This window comes from Nanorana parkeri, unplaced genomic scaffold (genome assembly GCF_000935625.1).
Source record: "Nanorana parkeri isolate BGI_ZX_2015 unplaced genomic scaffold, ASM93562v1 scaffold11, whole genome shotgun sequence".
Lineage (NCBI taxonomy): Eukaryota > Metazoa > Chordata > Amphibia > Anura > Dicroglossidae > Nanorana > Nanorana parkeri.
Window position 1 is genome coordinate 607,476 of NW_017306279.1, and position 13,380 is coordinate 620,855.

Below are 13,380 nucleotides of genomic sequence, written 5' to 3' on the forward strand. Positions count from 1 at the left end.
ATATTAGGGCCCCCCCCCCCCCCTTTCATTCATTGTGTCCTGTGTAGCTCTTCAGCTCGGTCAGGATGGGTGACATTTCTGAACACACCTTCAGCAATGTTGTCTAGCAGGTACTATATAAAAAGAAAACGGACTTCTGGGTTCTATAATCCTAAATTTCCTGTCATTTTCATCCTTTTCAGTAAGCAGTGTTAATTTTATGAGAAAAGAATACTGTATGCAGGTATTGTGCTGTATGTAGGCGTTACGAACGTATGAGGGAGAACAATGACAGTACTGGCGAGTAGGAATGGCAATCCTTGATTTAAGTATGAAATGCATTGAATGAACAGTATATTCTTCACTGTAGTCTTTGTGGTTTTGAGGTGTTAGTAAAAGACAGTAAAAAGTCTGATGCAGCAGATGACAAGATGTGAGGTTTTATGACCTATTCTGCTCCGGAAACCTACATCCTGTGTAATCTCGCATACTATCAATAAATATGTAATGTTGTTTAATCATTTACATAGCACCAACGTATTCTGCAGCATTGTACAGAAAACATTGACCCCTTCACATTTAGGCCTCCTTCACACTGCACGCGTATACGCATATTGTACCATATGCAACCTATGCAAATAAATGGCTCCATACACACAGCCGCGTATAGAGCCGTATATTTGCGTAGCGTATATATGCGCAAAAACAGAATGGAACAGAGATGTGTCCGGGCAGCGTATTTCTGCGCGTATACACGTATAGTACATTAAAAATTCCATTACGAGTGATGCATTCTGGGACTGCATATACGCAATATACAATTTTGCGTGCGTTGTGTGTGAATGAGGCCTTAACACTGCCCTTGCAAAGGATATTTATAAGCCAGGAAGTGGACAAATCTGGAATTCAAAAGCCTGTCTAGTCTGTTCATCCAGGAGGCATAAGAATTTTTTTTCTGATGCCAGCTCCATTGACATCTAGAGAAAACCTCGAAAGTTAGGAGCCAACTGTAGATTTTAATGAGCATTGGCTACTGGGATTTGAGCTTTGGCTACCAACCATGTTATGGCTTTTGCTTCGGCTACCAACCTTGCACTCTCGGTCGAGCAATCGGAGCGAATTAAACCAGAAGAGAAATGAAAATCTACTTTATTTGATGGTTTATACAAAGTTATCAGTTTAGTATGTAGACCGTATCCTAAAAATAATATATATTGTCCTTCATTTGTGCAAATGTTTTAATTTTTTTTTGCTTTTCCGCTTCTTCTGAGCGCGTCAGGTCTAGAGCTGCAGCTAACGATTATTTTCAAAATCGATTAGTTAGCCGATTATTAAGTTCGATTAATCGGTTAATCGGATAAACAATAAAATAAAGTTTAAAAAATGGCTCCAGTGATAGGACTACTAGTTTGTATTGAGGTTGTAGTCCATCACAGGAGCAAGCTTGGAGCGGTGGAAGTAAAAAAGAAAAAAGATAGTGTGGTGTGCAATATAGTGAAATGGAAAGTGTAAAATTATACAGCAATGAATGCAGAATGGCACCGGCTATAGAGGACTACAAAACCCAGCAAAAACACATTATACAGCACAATGCAGAATTCGTATTCCGCATTGCGCTGTATAATGTATTATTGCTGGGACTTGTAGTCCTCTATACAGTGCAATGAAGAATATCACCAGCTACAGAGGAGAACAAATCACAGCAATACATTATACATACAGTGTTTAATGTATTGCTGGGATTTGTATTCCTATGTATAATATACAGCACAATGTACCATCAGCTATAGAGAAATACAAATCCCAGCAATACATTATAGAGCACCATGTGTGGGAAAGTGCAGGCTTACCTGAGCAGTCTTCCAGCAACTTGCTTCTAGAAAAAGTTGACAACTTTTTCAATAATCGATTATAATCGATTATGTCGATTAGTTGTTGCAGCCCTAGTCAGGTCTGAACCAGGAAAAGACGCAGCAAAGCTTTCTGTGCTTATGTGAATTGTGAACATGACACAGGTATAGGGGGCAAAAGTTAAACTTCTCATGGTATATACCCCTGTACATTGGAGTTGAGTGCAAAGCTACTTGTGAGCTGACTATATACAGTAATATAGTTAGGGAAAAGGGTACCGAGATTTCAGCAGGTCCTCATTTAGGCCCTGTTTATGACGCACCTTTTATTTCAACAGAAATCTTCCCATAAGAGTGTTTTGTCTATTTTTAATGTATTCTAAGCATGTTGTATACCTGTGGCGGCCTCGTGTAGACCGTCAAAAGCCCTGAGTCTGCTGTATGGTGCTGTCGTCTTAGATGTGATGTCAGACAATTAGCAAAAACTAGAAGAATTAGGGCTTTGAAGGTGTACTAGGGGACATATACTTTAAAACTTACATTTTATTTCTATAGTGTTAACATTGATGTCAATGATGCATTTATATACAACACTGCTGTATAAAAGCAACTAACAAGCCACGTCTGTATTAACGAACGCTGCCACACATACATCCATGCATAAAGTTGTTTGTGTTCATATAAATGTCCACAATAACTCAAGTGCAGGTATTCCATTCACAGCTTACAACTTGGTATATATCTTGTGTTGGAGGAGGCATCATGGAATTTTGAAGCATTTCATCCAAAATAGGGCTTCTTCAGAAGTACAAGGTGGTAAGCACATTGGTCTGATAATTCAGCTGTGCTCACCCCCCAATACAGCGCTGAAATATCAGACCAATGTACTTACCACGTTGTACTTCTGAAGAAGCCCTATTTTAGATGAAATGCTTCAAGATTCCGTAATGCCACCTCCACCCACAAGATGTATACCACGCTGTAAGCTGTGAATGGAATACCTGTACCTAGAAGAGTTATTGTGGACATTTATATGAACACAAACAACTCTATGTATGGATGTATGCGGGGAGGCGTTCGTTAATGCAGACGTGGCCCGTACTTGTTTTTATACTGAAGTGTTGTATATAAATGTATTATTGGCATCGGTTTTAACACTATAGAAATAAAATGTGAGTTTTAAAGTATATGTCCCCTAGTACACCTTCAAAACCCTAATTCTTCTAGTTTTTCTAATTGTCTTATATTATCAGCGTGTAGTGTACATACTTGGGCCTAAAGGCCACTGGTTTATGCCTTTTTTAAATGTGATGTCAGCGGGGCTTTAAAAGTATGCAAAATCATGTCTAAAATGTAAAAAAAAAAACGTGCCCCCTCCAAAATCCATACCAGACCCTTATTCAAGATGGGTATCTGGTATGGATTTACCCTGTAGCCAATCAGCATCTCTCTTTTTCAAATCTTACCTGAGCAAACTGTAGAGAGATGCTGATTGGTTGCCCTGGGCAACTGCTCCAGTTTTGATAAATTCCCCCCAAAGGGTCTCGCCCCCTTCACATCGGAGCATCCCTCTTTCACGTCAGAAACACTCTTCACATTAGAGCAGGGGCAGCAAACCTCCGGCACCTCCAGCTGTGGTGAAACTACAAATCCCATGATGCATCTCTTCGGGAGTCGTGGCTGTGAGAATCTTGCAATGCCTCATGAGATTTGTAGTACCACCACAGCTGGAGGACCGGAGGTTTGCTACCCCTGCATTAGAGGCATGATACTGTGAAAATATCAAAGCGCCCCTGAGGAAGCCTGAATGCATCCTGATTGAGAGGCTACTCTATAGTATTCCTCTTCACCCCTCCGCTGGCTGCTACATGAAGGTTATGTTAGGAGGAAAGGGTAAAGGAGCTGGGCCAGCGCAGAGAGTAATTACAGTCCCAAAAGAGTGCAGAGGGCTGCGCCATGCCAGGAGGGAGGGGCTGTGTTGGAGAATTGACTCTTCTAAAAAAAAGTCAATTTTACTAGTAAGTTCAGAAGCACATTGCAAGTGTATACAAATATTTATGGAAAGCAAAATAGGGCAAGGAAGCAATTAACATACTTGATTTTTCTATATTTCTTCGTGCTATTTTTAGGTTGGTGTAGTTTCTCTTTAACTACACAGTATCTCTTATATAAATGTACCAGTTACAAAACTTCAGATATACGTCCTATTAAATGTCTTATCAAGGTATTTTTAGCATTGCTTCTCTTATGTTTTAATTTCTTTTCCCTCTTCTCTTGCTTGTTCTACCCTAGTGACAACTACATAGTGCGTGTGAAGGCTGTGGTTATGAGCAGAGATGACTCCAGTGGGGGATGGTTACCACATGAAGGCGGCGGAATCAGTCGGGTTGGAGTCTCTAAAGTTTACCCGGAGGGCAGTGGAAGAAGTGACTTTCTTATTCATGGAGAACGAATAAAAGATAAGCTGGTAAAAACTTTTTTTTCCCCCTCCTTTTAACCCTATTTAACATATGCATGCTATATGTTGTTGCTGGTTTATGTATGTTGGTTAGACTACAGGATCCGTTTATCTGCCATACAGTACAGGCTACACAGCCTTTCAACATTGCTAGTGCTGGGCTCTTCCTCGGGTTACCCTAGACAATGCAATCTGGCCGTACAATCAACTTTATCTTTACCAAAAAATTGTAATATGAGGACCCACTAATCTATCCAATCATTCTGTATCCAATCAGGCAGCTCCTTGCTAGTTGGTAGATCTTAAGGTGGTTGTACAATACAATTGTATTGCGCGTGCCATTCTTAGTCTAGTGTTAAATGGTTCCTAAACACTCACGTTTTTTTTGCATAGATCTACTGCTAGCAAGCAGTAGATCTATGCAAAAAGTAAAAAAAAAAAAGCGGTTTAAACTTACCCCTGTCTTCACTGCACGCTCCCGTCCGAAAAATGCTCGGGCGGCCGCATGCGCAGTTCGGACAGGAAGTGCCAGCAAGGACAGTAGTCAGCGCTGGATCGGAGACCCTCTGGAGAGAAGGCTGAAAAAGACAGGAAAGAAGAAGATGATCGAATTAAGAGACATCATTTAAGGTAAGTGCTTTAATTAACATTGGGGGGAGGGAAAAAAGTTTTTGACTTTAATGTCCCTTAATAATAACAATAAAGCAGGTTATGACAGAGGTATGCAGTAAATAAAGATTATATTGTAAAGCGCTACACAGACTGTTGGCGCTATATAAATCCTGATAATCATTATTATAGTTAATAATAATCTCTACCCAGGTATAATTTTCCATGCTGTCCAAGAGCTTGGGAGCCAGGATGAGAATATGTAGACTCCGCTTTCTCCATTTATTCCAGTACACCAGAAGGAGCGATATCCTTGAAAACAAAACCTTGCAGGGGGGCCTTGCCAATTTTGCCCAAAATGGGCTATTTTTTTTTTTGCTTACTGGCAAATAAATTAAAAAAATTAAACTCTTTCTGTGCTAGAAACCATTTCATGTCTCTGAATTTAAATCTGTGGTGGTCACGCCTCAGCATGCCAAACCTGATGAGTATGAATTAGGCTCCCATGATGCAATGTAGGTTTTTGGTGCTTGGCAGTGTGTGATGTAGTGGAGAGAGGTGAGCCCAGACTCAAAATCTTAAGGCAAGGAATTACTGTAATTAAATTTGCTGCTTTTCTGTTTATAAGCAAAGGTGATACACAGTACAGTACAGCACCACACGTGTACGGTTTGAACAGGGCACATAGAAAAACATACATTCCTCATTTATTTTAAACTGCTTACCGCTGCTTTAAGCTAGTTGGCCATCATCAGTGCAGTGTATGGAAGGAATGGCTTATATGGAAAAGGGTTTAGTGACTGACACAACGCTACAACCAGGCAGGTTATAGTAAAGTGGGCTAAAAGTAATCTAAATAACCCCCCAACCTAAAGTGTATTTCCAGGTTTGCAGTCACTGTATGTTTGTGTTCCCATTCACATGGCATACATAATTTTTTTTAAACATATTTCTTACCTTTTTAACGGTTTCTTTGAAGCAGGGTTTTACCTATAGACAAGCTTCTACTGCCTTTAAATAGATGGCAGTGTGGAGATAGGGAGACAGGCCGAGGGATTTTTTTTTTTTTTTAATTTTTTTTTTAAAGTGCATTAAAGCAAAACAAAATATTTTTAAAAAGCTCTGGGCAAAAAATTTAAAAAAAAAAAAAAAAAACTTACCCCACACACTTGTTTTCATGTAAGGGCTGAAATAAAGCATAATTACTTGCCTAATCCAGGCTGCTAGACCGGTCCCTGCAGCCTCTTCTTCCCTAGACTGCAGCAGTCTAAGGACTGCTGATGTCATCACATCTTATGTAGGTCTATTGACTTGCATTAAGGTGCCCATACACTGCACGATTATCGTACGATAATCGTATGCGATCGGTTTTTCGTACGATAATCGAGCAGTGTGAACGGAGACGTGCGACCGTTTCTACTGTACGGTCGCACGTCTTCTGTCGAACCAGCATGTTCGAAAACCAGCCGGGAATCGTACGATTCTCGGCTGGTTAGAACGGTGCTCGGAAGATAAATGCTGAACGGGCCGGTGTGCGCACGCGCACACTGCCCGTTCAGCATTGCGGTCATCGGAAGCCCGCCCCTCAGGGGGGCGTGCTTGCGATGATCGAGAGTGCGATCTGCCTGTCCAAGATAGGCAGATCGTACGTTTTTTTAATCCCTTTACAACCATCGCAAGACTAAAGTCTTGCGATGGTTGTAGAGTGTATGGCCACCTTTAGACGTGAGGATGCCGAAGGAAATTCCATTGCCGGGGTGGGGGGGGGAGAGAGAGGTGAACATTGACTGCCATGGGATGGAGGATCGAGCAAGTAAAATGGCTTTATTTGCATCCCCTAAACAAAAGAAGCACTTAACCCTTGCAGTTCAAGGATAGCCCCACTGCAAGGGTAAGTTATTTAAGGGTTAATTAAGGTAAACCCAGTTTCCCAGCCCCTCATAAACCGGGAGAACTTGGCAGGATTTTTCAGTTCTGGAGCTTCTTCAGCAAAGGAGCATCTAAAAAGTGAAGCTGCAATTTTGTAATATGTTATGTGAATGGGAACATGTAACAGATCTAAAAGAGGTGTTACCCCAATTTGGCTGCAAAAGTGGAAATGCACTTTAATTAGTGAGAAACACAGTAGAGTCATCTTAAAACATAAGGTAAGGTGATAAAACTATTTTTAGATCGACTACTTTTCATTTAAAAAACATCCTGGTTTTTCATTAGATCAGAATAAGCTGGTTATACACGGAGCGCATTGGAGCCGGTTGTTGACGAACTGGCTGCAATTCGCTCAGTGGGTGGCCCTGTCTGTTGCCTCCCACCCCAAAATACTTTGATTGGAAAATTGGCGACCGAACAGCGCTTGCATCCAATCCAATCAAATGCAGGTACTGTTTAGCTATTTGGACAGCCGGTGGGGCTGACTGTTAAAATACAATAGCCTCAGTGGGAGAGTCCTCCATCCACGCTGTAATTTAGCATGGATGGGAAAATCTGTTCTTTTTTTTCATTCGGACCAAAAAAAACAAATCTAGTAGTGTTATACGGAGCTTTTTTGTTGACATTCGACTTATTGCTTCACTTGAAGTACATGGCCAGTGTTGAAGTATGGTATATTTTCAGATTTCTTGCTGCTGGTAAGAACCTTGTTATTGTGAGACTGTTCAAAGCTGGCTGACTTGGAACACGTTTTCTTTTCTAATGTTCCATCTTCACCAGTGACGCCATATTGAAGTAAACTGCATTTCATTGTATTTATTGCTTTTTTCACATTTTAATGGCCCTTTGCTTCTATTGAGTAAACTGAGATCTAGCGACCTCTGTCATGTGCCATGAACAGTAAAAAGAATTTACCACCCCGATATACATTCTGAGAAGATGACATTATCAAGATGGAATGATACCAAATCTGCACTGGGAAAAGTCCTCTTTGCTAAAACAGAAATGGACTTTCCCAGAAAGTAAACCTTCCAGTGATTTACTTCTCGGTGACAGTTTAGTTGGAGGATCGCTGCAACAGCTGCATGATAGGTCATCCAACGGGACTATTAAATTGGGTGATAAAAACTGTATGTTGAAAGTACAAATATTGAAAAACGGATTCATACCATTTTATGTGGCTGTTTTCAGATGTCATTTTTGTTTCTGCAGAAGTACGCCTCTTATGTGTACAAAGTGTAAACTGAAAGGTCACAAAATTGCTAGAGATATTGCTGACAACTGTTTAATGGTTGTGTATGTAAACCCCAAATCCAAATAAGTGTCAGTGGCAGCATCCATGTCCAGTGTTTTTTTTAGATACGGTTTTTCAATATTTCTGACCTGATTTATCCTGCCAGGACAGCACTGCAAAGCTTAACCCCTTCATGACTGAGCTAGTTTTCAGGTTCTGTTCATAAATGACTGACACATTTTTTACATTGTTGCTGTGTGATTCTTCCACGGCAGTAATATACTTTCTTACTAAATGTACCCACACATATTATATATAGTTTTTTAGAGGACAGATAGGGCTATATAATTATATCACATATTTGTACCTAACCCCTCACTTAGTTTGAATAAAGTAAAAAAAATGAGGAAAAAAAACTAGAAGAAAACACTTTTTTCACAAGTTTTGATTATTATTATTTTTTTTAAGAATTTTTTTATATTAATTATAGTATAAAAAATATATTTATATATAATTTATATTTTCCTGATTTTGTTTTACACTTTTTATTTTTATTTTTTTACACTTTGTAAAAAAAATACTTTTTGTTTTCTTGTCAGTTTATATCAAGCAATCACTATGACAGCTTGATAACTTAAATTTTTTATTTTATTTTTGGCTATTAGGCTGATCCAAACTTAGGAACAGCTAATAATAACCTTAGAGACTGATCCTGACTTTAGTCAGATTCAGATCTCACTAAAAGCTCTTTGATCGTGCCTAGACGATCAGAACTGATACAATGTATATCTTTTGAGTGAAATGTATCCAAACATCGGGCTCTCGCTGTCAAAACAAATAGCAGAGAGGTGAGGTGAGTCACTGCTACCTCTCTGCTATTTTGAGCTGTCAAATACGGATCGCAAATTGCGGTCCTCTATTTGCATGTATCGGCTTCATTCTTTCATTACTGAAAGGAAGAAGCTTTTACAAAAAGCTTAATTTTTTCATTAATTAATGCCTCAATACTGAGACATTAATGAATGCCTGTTAAATGCTGAGAATCAGCAAATACCGGCATTACAAAGCCTGATATAACTCGTCACGTACAGTTTACGTGGCCAGTCATATAGGCACAAAGTGACAAGACGTACACTGTACGTCTCCCGTCACGAAGGGGTTAAAGGAGAACTCTGGGCAAATGCAAAAAAAATTACCCTTGTGATGGGGACTACCCCTGCACTGCAAGTACTTGTTTTGGTCTACGGGGCTGGAATAAATCAGAATTACTTAGCCGATACCGATATCCTCCAGGCCACGAGATTGGTCCCCATAATCTCTTCTCCCCAGGGCCCCAGCTGTCTAAGGACTGCTGACATCATCATGTGTTATCCAGGTCCATTGTTCCTGCGTCTCCATACACTTGAGCTGCCCGCACGCTTCTCCTCGATCCTGGCACATAAAAAAAGGCCCTTCACCCTGTACAGGGCAGCACACCCCATGTGAATGAGGCCTTAAAGGGTTTAATAAACCCTCACATGTTTTGCATATATCTACTGCTAGGAAGCAGTAGATATATGCAAAACAAAGGGGGGGGGGGGAAAAAAGAAGCTTTTTCAAAGAGTTATTACTTACCTGTGTCTCTGCCTCGCGCTCCCGTCCGAACATCTGAAAACTTCTCGGGCGGGCGCATGCGCAGTTCAGATGTTCGGCCGGGAGACAAGGAAAGACACAAGGTAAGTCTATGTAGCAGCGTGCACCCGCACAGACTCCGTGGGACATCAGAGAAGAGGAGGACAGAGAAGGCAGCGCTGGATTGGAGACCGGCACCAGCGCTGGAAGGACAGCTAAAAACTACAGGAAAGAAGATGATGATCGGATTAAGAGGCATCATTTAAGGAAAGTCCTTACATTAGCACTGTGGGGGGGGGGGGGACTTTTGCCCTTAAAGGAGAACTATGGGGTTAGAGCTTTTCCCCATAGTTCTCCTAAGGGTAACGGGAGGACACAAATTAGCGTCCTCCCATCACACTAAGCTCAGTATACCGCGAGCTACAGGTCGCGGGATACTGAGATGCCGCTGCTGAAACGGATCCCGACAATTGTCTGGATCCGCCCAGCTGCGCGAGTGACAGCTGGCTCTGCCTATCTAGAGGCAGAGCCAGCTGTATCCAGGATTGAGAAGTGAGCAAACGCCAGTATGTGTTCGCTCACTTCCCGATCTACTGAGCTGACCTGTGACAGTTTCATTGTCACAGGTCGGCTAGTACTATGAGGAGTGAAAATCACTCACCTCATAGTTTCTCCTTTTAATGTCACTTTAACTGTTGCAGTTTCATTGGGCCCAAAATTACTGGGACATCAATATTGGTCTGCATTACGTAATTAAAGGCATTTTCAAGCATAGGTCCTGGTAAGTTAAAAAAAAAATAAGGTGATTTAAGGTTGTAGCCTTTGATTAACTCTGAATAAGGAGAAATATCTAGTTAATGATTTATCCCTGCTTGGGTTTCCTAGAGCAGGTTGAGGCTATGTGTATGCCTGTTGTGTTTTTTTGTTTTTGTTATATCTGTCAAGTCTGAACAGTGCTCAGAGTGTTATACAATAGCCCATACGTCACTCATGTATGCTCAGTGTGATCGGGTTGTCCACATTGTAGAGTTTAACAAAGTCATTTTAGATGAAACTTGGTAAAGTGGGTGAGCTAATGTACATTGTGCCAGGAGGATTATACGTGTGTCTTCGAGTGATCAGAATATTCTACACACCCAAGGTGTGGGCTGCTGTTTAACCCCTAAGGCTGGGTGAATTTAGCTCAACACACACCCAACTATAATTTCCTTTATTTAGTAACCTAACCTATAGCTTAAGCAAGTATTTCTCTTGCCCGTGGCAAAGGGTGTCTCCTACTCCTTTCCTTTTTTTTATTTGCAGCATCTATGAAAGTGCATGTACATACCTATTTTTCAAAAGCTTAATTGAATCTTAAATACAAATTGGCTTATATAAATTACAGGTAATTTTGGCTCTAGTGGGGTGTGGCGTGCAGCGGAGTAGAATGCAGGCGGGAGGTGGAATCCTGTTTACTATTTCTGAGAACTCGAGCCACTTACCTTGAAGGTCTGCTCGCTATTCAACACCCACATAGCTTATTGGAAGACATCAATGTAAAGGGTTTTGGTTTTTCTACAGCCTGTACAAATCTTTTCTCTGTGCAGAATCAATTTTCAGTATTATCCTTAAAAACATATTAAAGTGGACATTGCATTAGACATTGTTCATGTAAATGGCATGCATGCTAAGTAATCTAAAACACTTGTGCCCATTTACACTATTGGGCTGTGTTGGTGCGTGCATGTAGTATTTAGGCAGATCACTCATTTGAATGGCATGAAACAAAAAGTGCTGCTTTTCCATCAGCATAGCACATGTTAACCCTCGTTCACACCTGAACGTTTTGTAGCGCGTTCTATGCTCGACGAACGCTCTACAAAACGGCCCATGCCTGAAAAGGTACAGGTACTACTTTGGGCCGTTTTGTTGCGCGTTTCCATTGGGATACAGCCAAGTAGCCTTCGGAAACGCGCAACGGTCGCGCGACTTTTTACCACGAATCGCGGTAAAAAACGCGCGACAGACGCGCATATGCAATATACGCCTAGGTGTGAACGAGACCTTAGTGACTTGGGGTAGCCTTTTAAAATAGAAGGCAATTAATTGCACCAACATGTGTTAAGGAGCCAAAACTTTGTCGCAACTTAGACACAGTTTCAGAAAATATCAAATACAAAAGCCGATTTTCAGCAGTAAAAACTCTGGGGCTGGATTTACATGGGCTCATAGAGTTTCCCTTTGTCTTTCACACTAAGCACTCGTTCACACCTGGACGTTTTGTAGCGCGTTCTACGCTCGACGAACGCTCTACAAAACGCTCAAAAATAAAAATCCCATTGTATTCAATGGTCTCGTTCCCACCTTGGCGTATTTCCGCCCGTCCCTAACGCGCTACAAAACGGCCAACGCCTGAAAAGGTTTATGTACTACTTTGTGCCGTTTTGTTGCGCGTTTCCATTGGGATACAGCCAAGTAGCCTTCGGAAACGCGTGTTTGTTGCGCGACTTTTTACCGCGAATCGTGGTAAAAAAAACGCGCGACGGTCGCGCATATGCAATACGCCTAGGTGTGAACAAGACCTAAATTGCATCGCATGGATGCGAACAGCCCCTTTACAAATCCAGTACCACCTTGTCTTCAAAGGTGACAGTGTCTCTTTAAGCACTAGAGGTGGTTTTCTCACACAGAGGGTTAATAGACTTTGCTTGTGAAAGCCATTTAGGGAAGGAGGAAGAGTAATGGCACATGTGCAGGTCAGGTCATTGCACACGAGAGCTTACCCCAGGTTCCAGGGATGCATAAGGGCATAGAAATAACTTTACATTAGAGGTGCACCGAAATGGAAATTTTAAAACAGAAATAAAAAAAATGTTAGGCCGATACCAAAAATGTTTGTTTTTTATTTTTTCACTTTTTAAAATATTTTATTTTTTATAAACTTTAAACAAAAATTATATTTTTATTCATTTTTTATTAAATATTTTTTACTTTTAGGGGCTTTGGGGAAATATTGGGGGTCTAAACAGATTCTGATATTTCCCTTTTAAAATAGAAAAAGAGATTGAGAACACAAAGTCCTCAATCTTTTTCTGTGTCCCCTGTTCATTCATAACATGAGAACATTGTTTACTATAACTACAATGCAGATCGGTGATGCAGATCTCTCCCATTCATTCATAATTGAGGATATAGTTAACATACCATATCCTCAATTATGTACACACACCCAGCGATCACTGATCACTAAGTGTGTGTACCTTGCTCTTCTCTCTGACACGCTGTCACAGAAGGCTGATCGAGCTGTGTAGAGAGGAAAGCTCAGCCTCCTGTGACAGCGATGTCTCCGCCCCCACACCGCTCTGCCGGACTGTGATAGGCGGCTGAGCTGTGTGGGAGAAGAGACACCGGCCACTCACAGCGCTCTCGTCCTGCAGCGCTCAGCCGGCTGTCACTTTCTTTTCTCCCCGCTGGAACACAGAGCAGCGCCCAGCGGGGAGCAAAGAAACCAGGGATGTGCCGATGTATCGGCCGAAACATGGCTCTTTCGGCATTATGCCAAAAGTGCCATTTTTGGTGCCGATATATCGGTGCATCCCTACTTTACACGCAATACAAATTATCTGCAGGTGCCATTCCTGTATTACATTACATCCTGTATTACATAAATTCATCTATTGGTTTCTAGTAGCGATGCACCAATACAGTTTTTTCAGTATCGAGTACATATA

The 13,380-nt window shown here is 41.2% G+C and overlaps 1 protein-coding gene across 1 annotated transcript in view; it reads left to right on the forward strand.

The window, feature by feature from the left end:
- SPRED2 (sprouty related EVH1 domain containing 2) overlaps positions 1-13,380 on the forward strand; it is a 101,651-nt gene that overhangs the window by 51,877 nt on the left and 36,394 nt on the right. Inside the window, exon 2 of the mRNA XM_018555781.1 lies at positions 4,122-4,296. Within this exon, the coding sequence (XP_018411283.1) occupies positions 4,122-4,296 (175 nt within the window). The remainder of the gene's footprint in view (positions 1-4,121; positions 4,297-13,380) is intronic.